This window comes from Canis lupus, chromosome 25, assembly GCF_048164855.1.
Source record: "Canis lupus baileyi chromosome 25, mCanLup2.hap1, whole genome shotgun sequence".
Lineage (NCBI taxonomy): Eukaryota > Metazoa > Chordata > Mammalia > Carnivora > Canidae > Canis > Canis lupus.
Genome location: NC_132862.1, coordinates 17265169 through 17283630, shown reverse-complemented (window position 1 = coordinate 17283630; position 18462 = coordinate 17265169). Strand labels below are relative to the sequence as shown.

At 36.4% G+C, this 18462-nt stretch overlaps 1 protein-coding gene across 5 annotated transcripts in view; it reads right to left on the bottom strand.

The window, feature by feature from the left end:
• AMN1 (antagonist of mitotic exit network 1 homolog) overlaps positions 1 to 18462 on the bottom strand; it is a 56331-nt gene that overhangs the window by 6257 nt on the left and 31612 nt on the right. For all 5 annotated transcript variants that reach the window (XM_072798458.1, XM_072798460.1, XM_072798459.1 and 2 more), the window contains 3 exons: positions 16351 to 16568; positions 15969 to 16025; positions 8976 to 9087 (listed from right to left, as the gene is read on the bottom strand). In XM_072798458.1, coding sequence (XP_072654559.1) covers positions 8976 to 9087; positions 15969 to 16025; positions 16351 to 16568 — 387 coding nt within the window. The remainder of the gene's footprint in view (positions 1 to 8975; positions 9088 to 15968; positions 16026 to 16350; positions 16569 to 18462) is intronic.

The following is an 18462-nucleotide window of genomic DNA, read 5'->3' as shown; positions in this document are numbered from 1 at the left end:
AAACAAATCCTCACGTGTTACTAAAATTTGGGTCAGTTCAATCACAAGTGGCAGATTTCCTGTTTTTTTCCTGCCTTTCAGTGTAAGACATAAATTAATTTAGTGCTGTCTTATTGCTTTATTGTCCTTCTAAAATCTAAACCTCCATGCCTGCAAACACTCTGGAACATGTTTAGAGAATTATGAGAAACTGAAATGCATGTCTGTTGTAGTAGATTAGTAAAGGTGAGTGGGTTGAACTTACTGATTACCACTGCAGACATAATTGAATTAAAAAGAATTTAATAACTTGTAAGATTATTTTCCTGCTTCCATAACATCTATAAAAAGTACATTATGTTAAAGAACAAGTGAATTACTGGTTTTATTAAACAACTCATGAATCAGCATCCCATCTAGCAAGTAGAGAGTAGCTCTAGCAACTTGTACAAAATAGAGGGTTTTCATAGGAAGGAGAGTAGGGCAAGAAGTTGTTATCAAAAGAAAAATAGGGATTGGCTTCAGTGAGCTCACCTTCTCACAGGAGGAGAGACAAAGGGTCCTATGAAGTGGATTACCTCACCCTTCTTTGAGGGGGATGAAGAGGGCTCACGTGACAGATTATCTCATTGGTGCTGACCAGAAAGTTTTACATTGATTGGCTCAAAATTTTACTTCTGGAAAAGCTGAAACTGCAATTAAGTCTTAGTTTGCTGTACTGTGGCAAATGACTCTACCTTGGGCCTGTGGCTTTCTTTCTAAAAATTATAATTTATAGTATTTTATTTTATTTATTTATTTTAAAGATTATATTTATTTATTCATGAGAGACACACAGAGAGAGGCAGAGACACAGGCAGAGAGCGAGAGGCAGAGAGAGAGAAGCAGACTCCATGCAGGGCGCCCAACGCATGACTCGGATCCCCGGTCTCCAGGATCACGCCCTGGGCCCAAGGCAGGCGCCAAATCTCTGAGCCACCCGGGCTGCTCCAAGTCAGAGTGTTTCTAACAGTTTAAGACCTGATTTATAATGTCGAGTTTTGTTTATAGTCTGACTTTTAAGGTTAAGAAACTTAAAAAAGTACACAGAATTATGGTAGAGAAGATAAATCTATTAATTTAAGGAATTTGAGGAGAAATGATGGTGACACTGTCAATTTGGGGGTCAGATTGCTTTGAGGATAACATTATAATTGAACATACTTATATACATATATTTTCACGGATAATAAATCATATTGTTTTACATCGTCATATACAAACAACCACAAAACTATATAAGCATGAGGAAAAATGTCATATAAGTTATCAAGAAAGAAGAAAAAACTTTCATTTACCAGCCTAGGTAAGGGGAGGGGGACTCTAATAAATAAAAAACCATTTATTTTCTTTGGAAAAAAATAAATAAAAATTAAAATAAAAGGTGAATATATTACCCCATTTTATTTTCATTCATTAATGGTAGCAATAATATACAAGGGAAGAGTAGAAATGATCTGGGTAGTTGAAAAACTTCAACTGCTTTTCTCTTTATGAGCCTTTATTAATAAAGCCATGGTGTATGAATTCTTTTGCATTATTATCAAATTTCCCAATTTTATAATTGATAATTATACGTAAGGGCAAATTGAGGTCCATAAAAGTGTTCTATGCTAAAAAAATTTTGGGAAATGCTTGCATAAAGACAGTTAAACAAGTTTCTTAGCTATAATTTCTCAGAGCCTTTGATAAATTAACATTTGAGTTAGGGACAAACAGGGCTAGGCTAGGGCTAGGTAGGGGGCCACGGAATCAGGCTCACAGAAATACCCAAAATGTTGGCAAGCCAGACCACCCTGCCCTAGGTGTGGATGGGGAGGGTGTCTTTTTATGACGGTCATATATGGCCAACAAAGAATAATCAGACCCCAAAGAAGAAGTAAGCCATTAAAGATGTTATCATCTGTTCTAACTCAAACCAAAACAGCACAAGAGTCTCAAGGCCACAAGTTTCCCAGTCAGTTCTCATAAAAGGCCAATCAAAAAGCCCTTAGTGTCATCCCTGTCAAGACCCCTCTCACTTCTGAGAGCTTTCTCTGTATCTCTGTTTAATAAACTTCTATCTCTTTACTCACTCTCTGTTGTCCACCAGATTCATTCTTTGACTCTGTGAGACAAGAACCAACCTTTCCTGTATCACATTCATTATAGTGGTATGTTGCATTTCTCAAACTTTTTTGGATGCATGAACACTTCTAGGTCTGGGGTGTCTGGGTGGCTCAGTTAGATAAGCATCTGACTCATGGTTTCAGCCAAGGTCATAATCTCAGGGTCATGAGATCAAGCCCTACATTGGGCTCTGCATTCAGTATGGAGTAGGCTTGAGATTCTCTCCATCTCCTCCCACTGCCCCTCCCTCTGGTCTTGCATGCTTTCTCTCTAAAATAAATAAATAAATAAATAAAATCTAACACCCCCCCCCCCCCACCAAAAACCACTTTTAGTTCTACGCTATTGTTGTGGAAGAAAAATTTTCCTCTACCCTTCAAGATTCTTCTGGCTGGTCACTGAATTAAATTAACAGGAGACAGATTAAGAGGAGAAAATTAAATTAAATTTGCATGTATGCAGTTCTCAAAGATATGGGACATAAGATATGACCAAGACAGGCAGCTTTATACTTCTTCTTTTTTTTAAAAAGATTTCATTAAAAAAAAAAAAAGATTTCATTTATTTATTCATGAGAGACACACAGAGAGAGGCAGAAACATAGGTAGAGGGAGAAGCGGGCTCCTCACAGGGATGTGATATGGGACTCGATCCCTGGACTGGGATCATGACCTGGGCTTAAGGCAGGTGCTCAACCACTGAGCCACCCAGGAGTCTCAAGCTTTTATACTTCTTAGACAGAGAAACAATAACTTTGTGAGGAACTGACAAGACAAAGAAAACTTATGTTTGAGAGCTTTGAACAGAAATCTAAACAGAATTGAGGCTGGGAAAGTAAATTATTAAAAGTAACAAGGTTTGTTTATATAGTCTTCTTAGGCCCTGAATTCCCCATCTCTGACGATAAGGATGTCTTTCTAGCTCCTGGTGCAGGGATGGTACCTTTCACATGTAAGATTTGTTTCCCGGTTTTTGGAGACAAAAGAAGGTCAGAGTGTTCTTCTTGCACTGGCTGTTTCTTCAGTAACTTTAATTCAAAATAATATACTCCATGGCATATTTTGGAGTGGTCTGCCCTAAGCCCTAGAATTATCCCTATGGTATTTTCTAGAACATCATACCATGTCACTGTAGTTAAGGGATTTCAGGGCAGAGCAAGGAAAAAGATATGACCACAAGGTGGCAGTAGGACACAACAAGTTGTATTTGGGCCGCACTTTGACAGATTTCCTTTCAGAAGTCCCTCACAACATGAGATTTTCCTAAGACAAAATGTGTGTGTGTATGTATGTGGGGGCACTACTGAGAAAGGAAGGAGGGTAAAGGAACTCCCAGAGGACTGGAGAGAAGGTTTATGTGTCATAATGTCGCTCAGCATCAAGATAAGGAGTCTCTGGGTCAGAGAGTTCCAAAAACTGGCCTGAGTGCAGTTTTTCAGGATACGCAGAGCAGGAAGGCTATAGATGACTAAAAATCTGCTTTAGGTTGTGTTTAGAATCATTGAATGGGGCACCTGGGTGGCTCAGTAGAAGTCTGCCTTCAGCTCAGGTCATGACCCAGGTCCTGCGATTGAGCTCTGCTTCAGGCTCCCTGTTCAGCAAGGTGTCTGCTTTTCTCTGTCTCTCCTTTCCCCCATCCTGTTCATGTTCTTTCTCTGTCTCTCTCAAATAAATAAAATCAAATCACTGGGTGAATAGATATTTGGTGCCAGTGGGCTTTTGAACTAATAGTCCCAATCTGCTGTGATGAAACAACTACATAAGACCATCTTTGTTGGTAAATGCTGGCCTAGATAACCTTCTAGGTTAAAACTACTGTTATCCTATTCCAAGTTTTTTGAACTCTTGTCATTTTAATGTCTACTTTCACTTCCAGTATAGCCACATGGAAAATATAAGAAGTGATTTGGAAGGGATATTGTATTCCTGCTCCAACTGCTAAAGTTAACTGATGATTGTTCTTTATTGTAAAGCAGTGGTTCTCAGAGTATGGTCTGTAGCTCTTACAGTCTGAAAGTCTTTTAGGGTTATGAATTAAGACAGTCACTTTATTCATGGAACATCTTTTCTACTTGAAAGAACAGCTGAAAACCCAAAGTCGTTCAGACTCATCAGGCTATTTCTTTTCTTTTTTTAATTTATTTTTTATTTTTATTAAAGATTTTTTTTCTTTTTTTAAATTTAAAATCAATTAGGGGTACCTGGGTGGCTCAGTGGTTGAGCATCTGCCTTTGGCTTACATTGTGATCCCAGAGTCCTGGGATCGAGTCCTACATCAGGCTCCCCACCACAGGGAGCCTGCTTCTCCCTCTGCCTATGCCTCTGCCTCTCTCTGTGTCTCTCATGAGTAAATAAATAAAATCTTAAAAAAATTTTTTTAAATCAATTAATTAACATATAAGATATTATTAGTTTCAGAGGTAGAGTTTAGTGATTTCTCAGTTGCATATAATGTCCAATTCTCATTGCATCAGGTGCCCTCCTTAATGTCATCAGTTACCCTATGGCTCCAGCACAGATTATTTCTTGGAAAAGAGAAAAATGAGCTTATCACTTCAAATAAAACAAATCTCAGAGTTTGTGGCCAATGATAAAATTTTAGCTTTCAAATGAATTTTGGAAAATTTGTAGCTGCCATTATGATCTTGACAATTACCTAATACTGATATTAACAAATGTGATTTTTTTTGCTATAATAAAATGTCAACATTGGAGGATCCATATTACTAAGAGAATCAATATTTTCCAAACTGCCAATGCATGACATTACAAAATCATGTATGGGTAAAAGATCCAATCAAAATACAAGATAGACCAATGGATTATAATGTGAGTGTATAAAAATTTCATTGATATATTTTCACTTTCCACACTGAAACTAACCTTTAAGGAATGACCACTTATTGAGTTTGGGGGTAATATCAAAGAAGAGTGTCCACAGGGTAACCAGAAAGATAATGAAAGTAAAATTAGCAAAGATTGATTTTATATGTTGCCTAGCCAAGTTATTCTGAGATGAATATAACAGAACATTAAAATAGAACTATTTCAGCTCAGGTTCCAGGACTAGAGGTACCAGCTACTCTCTCACTCCAGTGAGATTCCAGATCACTTATATGTGACTTGCAAATGCTTGGTTGAAATCTGATTTTGGAATCCATGGCACTTCATCCATTCAAAGATACAAAAGTATTAAAGTGACAAGGGATGGAGAATTGGAAATTGAAGAAAGAATTTCTTTGAAGACAGCTGTGATTGGAGTTCTCAAAAGAGGGCTGGAGATGCTTGCTTTTCCATTTAAGCCTAGTGAAAGGAAACTCTGAGAAGATCATTTGGAGAGTCTGACATGTCCCTTGGAGCTTGGGGAAACACAGGGCACTAATATCTGACCCACCACTGAGAAAACTAAAGGGCAAAAGGCTATGGTGAGAGTCTCTGCAGCTAAAGAGAAGATGGAGGTTGGGATGTACCTATACTCTCATTGCCTAAAGTATGGGTTTCCTGTGGACAGATGGGGTTGCCTTATATTTTGCTCATGAAAGCAACCCAGCTAAGTTAGGAAACCGGAACAGAAAGCGACTGAAGGTATATTGCTGGATGCCTGGGGACAAAGGAAGAAAATAGTAGCTACTAGCCAGAAGAGACATGCTGGCTTGAATAAAAAAGAACAGCAGATAGGGGATGTGTCCTGGAACCCCCAAGTGCCCCACTTTTGAGAGAATATGGATCAGCTCACCCATAGGGCTTGGAGTGCTGACACTTGATCACAGTAGCACTGGTCAGGTAAGATTTTTCCTTCCCTTCCCTCTGTTCCTGCTTATCTCCATCCCACCCTGTACTAACACTGGTGGGATCAGAATGGTGGGAAAGCTGGGGAAAGAAGAGAAGTGAGGGATGGTAAAATGCAGAAACAACAATGTTCCCTTACCCACTGCAGCCAAATATGAACTGACTGGAGGAGCAAAATCTTTAATTTGAACTTGCTTGGAGTACTGCATGTACCTAAGACATTCTAATTACTGAAATGAGCAGTTTCAGTGATATGAAATGGCAAGACATTTTAACTATCTGAGAATGATAAGAAAAGTCAATCACACCTGAGATTTCATCTGGCAGTAGGGAAAAATCAGCCTCTTTAGAGCAGATTTGTAATAAAGTAATGTGAAGAAAATAGAGTCACTTTACGAGTACCCCTTGCTTGATATTGATCAAATGCACATATAATTCAGTGGACAGATTTACACACTTTGGTTGGTATTCAGGAAAGATTATCAAAGATTGCTGTTATCACATTCCATGTACTATGGTCTCCTCTATCTTAAAATAAGATCCTACTTGTTAGAATACATTTTTTTTTGCCTTCTTTGATGATCAGAGAATCTCTGCCTTCTCACAATCCTCAGGATAACATTCACAGGTACCAGTCCCCTGCACTCAGTCCTATGAGCTTTTCTTGTTCTAAGTAATTTTCTTTAAATTATTATTACTAATTTTAATAGATAAAACTATCCACATGATATAACATTCAAGAGGTACAAAGGTTATATAGTGCAAGCTTTTTCTTACACTTGTCCCTCCATAATTTTCTCTGGAGGTAAGCACTGTTAACAGTTTCTTTCTTTCTTTTTTAATTTTATCCATCCATTCATGAGAGACACAGAGAGAGAGAGAGGCAGAGACACAGGCAGAGGGAGAAGCAGGCTCCATGCAGGGAGCCTGACACGGGACTGGATCCTGGGACTCCAGGATCACACCCTGAGTCAAAGGCAGATGCTCAAATGCTGAGTCACCCAGGCGTCCCTGCCCAAAAGATTTAGTCTTTTATTATTATTATTATTATTATTATTATTATTTTTATTTAGTCTAAATTATAGATGTCACTGATACCAAATACAACTTGTATTGTAGGCTTGGTAGGCTTGGTTTACATTGACAGTCTAAACATAAGAAAGAACAGAGGTTTAAAAAAAAAAAAAAGAACAGAGGTTAAAAGGACTTCTAGGATCATAACTCAACCTGGAGAGTAACTGTTTAGACTGTAATTAGAGAAACAAGCTAGAAGGACTGGGCATCAGTGCTGACTCACAAGTGAGGTACAGGGCAGTCCCAGTGGCGCAGCAGTTTGGCACCGCCTGCAGCCTGGGGTGTGATCCTGGGGACCTGGGATCGAGTCCCATGTCGGGCTCCCTGCATGGAGCCTGCTTCTCCCTCTGCCTGTGTCTCTGCCTCTCAGTCTCTCTCTCTCTCTGAATAAAATAAATAAATAAATCTTAAAAAAAAAAAAACCCACAAGTGAGGTACAGGTTATATACTGTGGTACGCGGCCCACTGCAGGTATAATGCAAAAGGGCTGACATGGTCATATATAGTATCGTGGCTCTTTTTTTCACCACAATAATATTGTAGTTTATTAATTATTTTATGTAAATTATGACACCAAAATGATATTTTTGCAATTTTAAAATTTATGTTCTTATATATCACTATTAGCTCAACTAGATTTTATAAACAATAAAATCTATTATTACTTATAGATTACTTAAAATCTATTATTACTTATAGATTACTTATAGATATAATAGATTGACTCAGGGCAGAATCTTAAAGGTAGAATCTTTTTTTTTTTTTTTAATTTTTTTTTTAATATATATTTTTTTATTTATTTATGACAGTCACAGAGAGAGAGAGAGAGAGAGAGAGAGAGAGGCAGAGACACAGGCAGAGGGAGAAGCAGGCTCCATGTACCGGGAGCCTGATGTGGGATTCGATCCTGGGTCTCCAGGATCGCGCCCTGGGCCAAAGGCAGGCGCCAAACCGCTGCGCCACCCAGGGATCCCAAGGTAGAATCTTTATATTTTACTATCTTTAGTAGTCCTTTCTTTTTCTTTTTTTAAGTAGGCTCTACACCCAGCGTGGGGGCCCAACATAGGGCTTAAACTCAATACCCTGAGATCAAGAGTCAGACACTTAACCAACCAAAGAGGGCTAACCAAAGAGGTACCCCTCTTTTCTCTTTTAAAAAAGTTTTTTTTTTTTTTTAATTTGAGTATAGTTGACACACAATATCATATTAGTTTCAGGTATACAACACAGTGATTCAGCATCTCTATATGTTATGCTATGCTCACCACAAATGTAGCTACCATCTGTCACCATATAAAAATATCACTGGTTATGTTCCCAATGCTGTACCTTTTATTTCCAGTATCATGGCTCTTACACAGACCAAATGGGCTGTAACTAATTTATTCTCCTTCAGTGAAGGATCACATTAGCCTAAGCATCCAAACTGCTCTGAGTATGTTATGCTATGTTCACCACAAATGTAGCTACCATCTGTTACCATACAACATCATTGGCTATATTCCCTATGCTGTACCTTTTATTTCTGGTATCATGGCTCTTATACAGGCCAAAATGGGCTGTGATTATTTTGTTCTCCTTCAGTAAGTTATCTATCACTTTAGTCTAAGAGTCCCTATTGGTTTGAATCGCAATGGCTATAGTTTGATGAGATTAGAATCGACAGGTCATTTGGCACATTTTATAGATGTAATACAATAAGCTTGATTTTTTTTTTTTTGGTCTACATAAAACATCATGTTTAATATCAAGACCATTACCATCATCATCATCATCATCACTAACAGTTATTGAACCCTCACTATGTGCCAGCCACCATATAAAGGATAATTATCATGACTAAGCCTATGAGGTAGGTACAACTATTATATCCATCTTACGGATGAGGAAACCGAATAATGAAATGGGTGGAGTAGTTTACTTAAGGTCATGCAGTTGTTAAAAGATGAATCCAGAACTTGAGCCCAACCAGTCTATCATACTAACCTGTTATTAGGGGGCATCCATGGAAGAGTAATATACGTATCTGAGGACAGCAAGTAAGGACAGCTTCTACAGCCTCATCAGTCAGATTCACACAATGTCCCATATGAATCTCCTATTTAAAAATAAAGAAAGGATAGTCAAAAGAAAAAACAGATTTATGATTACAGCATGAAAAACTTAGGAAATACTCTGATACAAAAAGAACCAGGGGCTCCTAGCTGGCTCAGTTGGAGGAGGAGGAGACTTTTGATCTCAGGGTCATGTTTAAGCATCATATTGGGTGTAGAGATTACTCAAATAAATAAAACTTAATAAACAACAAACAAGGGTGCCTGGATGGCTCAGTCCATTAAGAGTCTGTCTTTGGCTCAGGTCATGATCTCAGGGTTCTGGGATCAAGCCCCACATTGTCAGGCTCTCTGCTCAGCAGGGAGTTTGCTCCTCCCTCTCCCTCTGTCTGCATGTGCTTTCTCTCTCAAATAAATAAATAAATAAATAAATAAATAAATAAATAAATAAATAAATAAATAATCCTTAAAAAATAACAGCAACAAACAAGACAAACAAAAAGAACCAAATCTCTCCTTGCAAGAAAAATTCTAGAGAAAGGACTAATGTAAGTATGCAGTAATTTGGAAAGTATAGATAATTTAAAAGTTAAGTGCACAACCATTTTATAAAGCAATATGGCAAAATCTATTAAAGCTGAAGGTGAGTATACCCCAGAACCTAGCAGTTCTAATTGCAAATGTCCACTATACAGAGTAGCTCCTGTATATGTGGACAATGAAACAATTTATAAATGTGTTCATTTAAAAAAATTTTTTTTATTTGCCCTCCCCCTCCTGCCTCCCAGGGCCACCCCCATTTAAAAAAATTTTTAAAGATTTTATTTATTCATGGGAGACACAGAGAGTGAGAGGCAGAGACATAGGTAGAGGGAGAAGCAGGCTCCATGCAGGGATCCTGATGTGGGACTCGATCCCGGTACTCTGGGATCATACCCTGAGCTGAAGGCAAACACTCAACCACTGAGCCATGCAGGCATCCCTAAATGTGTTCATTTTAATATTATTTGTAATAGTAAAGAGGTGGATAATTAGTAAACACATGGTGGTTTGTTAATGGAACAGATGAAACAGTTAAAATGAAAAATATCTACTTGTATTCATAGCCATAAATCTCAAACATGTTAGTTGAGACACTTTGGAAAATAGTATGGTGGTATCTTTTATTTTTTTTTAATTTTAATTTTTAAAAAGATTTTATTTATTTATGAGAGACAGAGAGAGAGAGAGAGAGAGAGAGAGAGGCAGAGACACAGACAGAGGGAGAAGCAGGCTCCATGCAGGGAGCCCAATGTGGGACTCGATTCTGGGACCCCAGGATCACACCCTGGGCCAAAGGCAGGTGCTAAACTGCTAAGCCGCTGAGCCACCCAGGGATTCCCCCCTGGTCGTATCTTTTAAAGCTAAATGTATACTTATTATATGGCCTAGTAATTCCATTCCTAGCTGTTTACACAAGAAAAATGAACATGTATTTCTATTATAAAGACTTGTGTGCAAATTTCCATAGTAGTATTCATAATACTCCAAAATTTGAACAACCCAAATGTCCATCAAATGGTGAATGTCTAAACAACTGTGTCATATCCCCACTATGGAATATTACTCAGCAAAATAAATAAATAAGTAAAAGGAATGAAATATTAACAATGCAACAACATAGATGAATCTCAAAAACATGCTAGGTTAAAGAGGTAAAAGAAAAAGTGAAAAAACAAACTGTGTGTTACATGATTCCATTTATATAAAATTCTAGAAATTTTAAAAGCATAATGACAAAGTAAATCACTGATTGCCTAGGGATGGAGGCATGGGAGAGAACTGATTGGAAAGGGATGGAAAAAATGTTTTAGGGTGGTGGAAATGTTTTATACCTAATTGGGTGGTCAAAGGCTGTACAACAATTACCAAAATTCATCAAATTGTACACTTAAAATGGGTAACTTTTTAAATGCAAATTATAACTTAATAAAGCATGAAAAATTAAACACAGTTTTGAATGAAAAGCAAACTGTAATAGAACACATACATTATAAAACTATCATGTGAAAGTTTAAAACATAAGTCAATACTATATCTTGTTTATCGATCTATATCTATATTTGTCTATCCATATATATGGAAGTATACAAACACACAAGGTAACATATACAAGTGTCTTTAGAATAGTGGTTATTTTGAAGGAAGAAAGGGAGAATAAATGTGGGAGGAGCTTTATACGTGATATATTGTTTTTAACAAGGAACTGAAATAAATACAGAAAATGTTGAAATTTAAGTGGTTGGTCCATAGGTTTGTGTTATATTTCTTTCTGTCCTTTTCATATGTTTGAAATATCATATACCCCTTGTTTGATGTTCTAATTTGGAATCCTTCTGCACTGCTGGTGGGGATGTAAAATGGTACAGCCACTGTGATAACAGTATGACAGTGTCTTAAAAAATTAAACGTGGCATTACCATATAATCCAACTATTTCATTTCTAGGTATAAATCCAAAGGATTGAAAGCCAGGAACTAGAACAGGGATTTGAAAGTCAGGGATTTGTACACTTATGCTCTTAGCAGTAGTAGTCACAATGGTGGAAAGGTGGAAACAAATATTGATAGATGGATAAACAAGACATTTACATATATACATAACACACATAAGCATGTATATAAACATATACATATATAAACATATATACATGTGTGCATATATATGAATATGTCATATATATACAATGAAATATTATGCAGCCTTTAAAGTAATGAAATTCTGATACATGTAGCAACACAGAAAAACCTTGAACACATGCTAAGTGACATGTCAGACAAAAGGACAAATATTGTATGATCTACTTATGAGTTATCTAGAATAGGCAAATTCATAGAGAACAACTGGAACAGAGGTAGTTAGAGGCTGAGGGGAAGGGGTAATGGGGAGATACTGATTAATGGGTAACGAGTTTCAGTGCAGGATGAGGAAAAAGTTCTGGAGGTGGATTGTGGCAATGGCTACACAACAATGTGAATGTATTTAATTCCACTGAATTGTACCCCCAAAATAGGTAAAGTGGTAAGTTTTGTGTTGTGTATATCTGACCTCAATAAAAAAACATTTTAAGAATTCTGGAAATAAGATTTATCTAATAGTTGACACATATATGATATTAATATTTTTTCCTCCTGAAAAGTTATTAAGTTGGTGTATATATTATAATCAGTCATATCTTATAAATAAAGGAAATGTGAGTATATTGAAAACTCATAAAAATTGAGAAAAAAGGGGTGCCTAGATGGCTCAGTTGGTTAAGCATCTGCCTTCCTCTCAGGTCAGGATCCCAGGGTCCTGGATCAAGCCTCACATGGGGCTCTCTGCTCAGTGGGAAGTCTGCTTTACCCTCTCCCTCTGCTAATCTCTCCTTCTCCCCACCTTGTTTGTGATCTTTCTCTGTCTCTCTCAAATAAATAAACAAAATCTTTAAAAACATTTGAGGAAAAAAGCATCTTGCTATAAATTGGCAAAGTCTACAAAGAAATACAATTTGAGAACAGATGGAAGGAATAGTGTTCAACATTTAAAATATATCAAGGCACAAAAAAAAAATGCTGCAAACTGGAGTCTTGGCAAAATTGTGAATTCACAAAGTAACCTTCACAGGAACCAATTTTACAATATGAATTAGGACCATAAAGTATCCATATCTACTGATCCACTTTTTCTGGGTTTTGGAGTTCATTACAGAAATGGAAGAAAAAAAGTATAAACCCCAACATATAGCTCTAATAATAGCTCTAATAGCTAAAAAGTAGAAATAACCTGAATTGCCAACAACAAAAGGAAAGAATGATACATCCTATGAATAGATTTTGTTCTCTGATATATCAATGCCTAGAACATAGCAGGTACTTAATAAATACTTGTTGAATAAGTGCCTGGAATTGCAGTAAAACATGAGGATAAAAAGAGGATAAAATGATGAACAAAATGGTCTCTGGTCACTGGAGCTCAAATCAACAGAAATTTCAGAAATAATCATGACACTCAATATATGTTGTAACATGTTTGTGTGTTTGTCAATCTTTAGAAGAGGTCCTTAGGTTTTTTTTTTTTTTTTTTTAATTATTATTAAGTAAACTCTACCCCCAAGAGTAGAGAGCTTGAACTCATAACTCTGAGATCAAAAGTCACATGCTCTGCTGACTGAGCCAGCTGGGGTGCCCTGAGGTCCTTAGACTTTAAATCAAATTGATTTTCAAGTTATAAGCAATTAAACAAGATTGATAATATAATTTCCAGGAATAGAATATATGAAAAGTGAGAGATTAAAACAGAGCATGTGATAAAAAGCAGGAATCCATATTATATTGTCCACTAGAGAAAAGTCAGTAAAAAAGATGAAAAAATTTGTATTTCAATTTGAGTCAGAAATTGTGGTCACAAAAATACTGGATGCTATGAAACAAAGATTAAAGTATATTCACCTTGTTTAAGGAAGGAATTAAGTTCTAATAAAGTTTAGAAAGATTTCCACTGAAATGTCTTGGCACTTACAGAAATAAGATTTGGAAAATTGAAAAAAAAAAAACAAAACCCTTAAAGATATGGCAGTATAACTGCCAACACTTATTGGTAACTGAATCTTTTTTTAAGTCTGCTTAGGTTGGTGCTCCTAATTTTATTTTAGTTTATTTTTTTTTTAAGATTTTATTTATTTATTCATGAGAGACAGAGAGAGAGGCAGAGACATAGGCAGAGGGAGAAGCAGACTCCCCACAGGGGACTTGACCCTGGGGATCATGCCTTGAGCTGAAGGCAGACACTCAATCACTAAGCCACCCAGGTATCCTGGTGCTCCTAATTTTATAATGCTGAAGTAAATATGTAGGTGTGTTTTCTATCACTGCATGACCACTAATCTGGTGGTTTTATTAGGGAATGATAAACTAGGTTAACTGTTTGGGAATTTTATTAAAAATGATTATAAGATAATGTTATTGTAAGAATTAAAAATCTAATGAATATAAGGCAATAGTATGGAGGCTGGAATATAGTTAGTATTCAATAAATGTTAGTAATTTATTTATTTATTTATTTATTCATTCATTCATTTATTAATTTATTTTTAGATTTTAATTTATTTATTTATTCATGATAGACATAGAGAGAGAAAGGCAGAGACACAGGCAGAGGGAGAAGCAGGCCCCATGCCGGGAGCCCGATGCGGGACTTGATCCTGGGACTCCAGGATCGTGCCCGAGGCCAAAGGCAGGCGCTAAACCACTGAACCACCCAGGGATCCCCCCAAATGTTAGTATTTTAAACAGTAAACATTATGGCAGAGTTTATTGCTCCTACAGTTAGGATCAATTTGGAATCTGGAACTTGGTATAAGAAAATATGGTAATTTCTTAATCAAATGATTTGTAAAAATATATGTGCTATAAATATATGCTATATATATGCTCTATATACATACTCATGCACACACATACATAAAAACATGATGTAGATATAAAAACAAAAAAATTGTCTCTAGGCAATAACTCAAGGAGAAATATTTTGGCAAAAACATGGTATTGCTATTCTTTCATGATAGTTATTGGTAACATTTATAATTCATGTATAGCCTGTTTACTTCCATAAAGAATTTGATGTGGCTTATCACTGAAAAGCATATCTATATTAAATAAGACTAAAAACCTACTATAAATCGGGAAAGGAGGAAACCTAAAAACAGGTTGTAGGTGCCACATGAGTCACTGAATAGTAGGGCTGAACACTAATTTAGGATCTTCTTTTTTTTTTTTTCTTTTTAGTTTATTTATTCATGACAGACACACAGAGAGAGAGAGAGAGGCAGAGACACAGGCAGAGGGAGAAGCAGGCTCCATGCACTGGGAGTCCGACGTGGGATTCGATCCTAGGTCTCCAGGATCGCGCCCTGGGCCAAAGGCAGGCGCTAAACCGCTGCGTCACCCAGGGATCCCCAACCAGGCATTCCTAATTTAGAATCTTCTTAAGGAGCTGTAAAATATGGCTGTTGGAGAAGAAAACCTTTTTCCTCTTAGGTTCTCTTGGGTTTTATTTTTGGGAGCCTGTGGATTAAAATGACAAAGACTAGCAAGAGAAAAGGCAAATTTGGTCACACACAAGCTCACAAAGAAAGTGGCTCAAAGAAATGGCTACAATATAGAGTTTATATATCATCTTCATAGGAGAAAAGGAGGAGGAGAAACGACACTTAAAAACAAATGACTTTTAGGGAAAACAAAGTGCGCCTTTAGAGAGTAGATGGGAGTATGATAGTCTTCTGACAATGTTTATGTAATTTCTCATTTGATTCCTTCAGTGAGAGGAGTAATCTTTTTGGTATTGGGTAGTCTTCCTTGAAGGGGGTTTGATGGAAGTTGAAGTCTTTTGACTCTGTTTTTAGGTAGATGGAAGGAAAGTATTTCAGACAAAGCCTCTTTTAAAAGCATCTGTTGATTCTGAAACATCTAGCTCAAAATAATTTTTATGTGACAGGTATATTCTGGATCCCTTCATGTATATTAAGAAAATAGGATGGCAAGACACTAAGTAGTCCTGGTAATGAAAATTCTAAATAATATCTCTTTACATTGATAAACTTTCATAATCTTTACTGTAATAAGATTATCCTCAGATGTGTTAGAAGCTAAAACTTCTGGAAAATGAGAACTTTCATTGGAACTAAAATGGGTTTTTATTTAAAGTGTGCTTTACCTCCTAACTTTAACAGTTTTTCCTCACTCTGGAATAAAGAGATGGAGGCAAAAACCAAACCAAACCAAACCAAACAGGTGGCATGGGAACCCCTAATGCTAAGGGGCTGGTTGTTTGCTATATACAAAAAGCAATTTCTGAGGATAATATAAAAATTTAGTTAGCATCAACTTTATAGAGATTTTAAAATTACCTCTAATTTCTTGGCACAAGGTCCATTAACAAGAGCAACCACACCATCATCAGATACCTAAGCAAAGAGAACATGCAACATGGCACATAAATGGGAAAGCTGAAAGTAAAATTTTCGAAATATTACTAATTATTTATATGTGGTTTTATTGCCTCCCCATTCAGCAAACATGTGTTTTAGCCACACTTACCTTTTTTGCCTTTACTTAAAGTAATTGAGGGGACTGTGCCAAATTATATTGCAATTGTATAACCACTGAAGCATGAGGTGGTCAACAATTTCAACAAAAACCAAAAAATTAATTATGTTCTTCTGATGAGTCACTGAAATTCACTGGGCAAACATATGCAGTCTTTATATCTCAAGTCTGTATTTCACTTACCTGAGTAGCTGAAAAATCAACACACTGCAAAAATGGGCAGTTTTCTCCCAATGCGTGTAAGGACACATCAGTAATTCCTAAACAGCCACCTAAATCAATGATCTTTAACAGCCGACAGTTGAGTGCAAGAGCAAGGACTCCTTCGTCAGTAAGATTGCAGCATCTTTTCAAAGAAGCTTCATGGAGGTATGAACAAGAGGAAGCCACAGCTTTTATTCCTGGGGGAAAGCACGTACATATGTATATATAGGAGAAATGCAACTGGTTTTCCTTTTAGCAATCACCTGTATTGACATGCCCAACTATATGTTAGCCTTTTGCTAAGGAGTCCATTTCTGAGGTTATACTTACTTTCTAGTGATGCTGTGATTATTAAAACTTTTTTGGAATATTTCAGGAATTCTCTACATAGTCTGTAATATATCATTCAGAATATCTGCAAAGAATGGCCAGACTTTGTTGTTGACCAGTAAATCTGCCTTTAGGAGATAGCCAAAAGTCATTCAGAATCAAATTAGCTAATTAAATAATAGATGAATCTTCTTTTTGTTTTAGGGGCACCTGGATGGCTCAGTCAGTTAAGCATCTGCCTTCAGCTCAGGTCATGATCCCAGGATCCTGGGATCGAGCCCCATGTCAGGCTCCCTGCTCAGCTTGGAGTCTGCTTCTCCTTCTCCCTCTGCCCTCTCTCTTACTTGTGCTCTCTCTGTCTCTCAAATACATAAAAAAATTTTTTTACACCTTAAAAAAAGTTTTAAAGTAATAAGGTTAGTGAAAGGGAAAGGAGAGAAAATGAGTGGGAAATATCAGAGAGGGAGACAGAACATAAGAGACTCCTAACTCTGGGAAACGAACAAGGGGTGGTGGAAAGGGAGGTGGGTGGGGGGTGGGGGTGACTGGGTGACGGGCACTGAGGGGGGCACTTGATGGGATGAGCACTGGGTGTTAAAGTATATGTTGGCAAATTAAACTCCAATAAAAAAAATAAACTGAAAAAATAAATAAAGTAATAAGGCTAGTTTTCTTGTGCACTCTGAAGGGAAATTGCCCAATGTCTTAGGTAACAGTTTTCATGCTTATCCTTAAGAATCATATTTATGTCTCTCCATTCTCTCTTCCCTTTTGACTTTTAAATCCAATTAAATTGATGTAAATGCACATTGGAGACTGGTACATAATGTATCACAAAAATAAAAGAGTACTTTGGGGATCCTGGGCATGCATACACATTATAACAATGTTAAAAGATGCCTTTATGAGCAAAATACACAAAAAACAAGATGATGAATTCATGTGTAGGTAATTTTTACTGTTTTCCATATCTTAAGACAGGACTTTTAATTAATCAATTAATTTTTATGCCCCTGAAAGAACTTTTGTTTTTTTTTTTTTTTTTTTTTTTTTTTTTTTAAGAACTTTTGTTTTATTCATCAATGTCCAGCATAAAAGTTCTTTTTAGTGAGCTATCATTTGTGTAAATATTTAAAAACTTATGTTTTTTTGTAATATTATGAGTAGCCTACTTGCTAACCAAGATGATTGCAAAATATAGCAAACTACTCACAAAACTTTCTAGAAAGAAAAGAGTTAAAATCCTTTTTGGTCAAAAAAAGAATAAAAATCCTCTAATTTATGTAATAGTTTCACTAAAAAAATGTGGTTTGACTGGTTATAAAAAAACTATGTGTTATAAAAGGTACAGCATAAAAGGTACAGCATAGGGAATACAGTCAATGGTATTATAATAGTGTTGTATGGTGACAGATGGTAGTGACACTTGGGGTGAACACAGTATAATGAAATACAGTTTGTCTAATCATGAAGTTGTACATCTGAAACTAATGTAACATTGTACGTCAACTCTAATAAAATTTTTTTTCAATAAAAAATAAGCTATCATTGTACAGACTGATAGAAGAGTGCTAGTAAATTTAATCTGATGATGATTTAACTTTCTCTTGTAATTTTGCATTGAGAAAGCCCTAACAAAGTATGAACTGGTCAATGGCAAATCAATTTCAAAGTGTTCTGAGCTCTCTTACACAGATGTCCATCCACGTTTACTTTAAATTTGTTTCTCTCTCTCTCTTTTTTTTTAAAGATTTACTTATT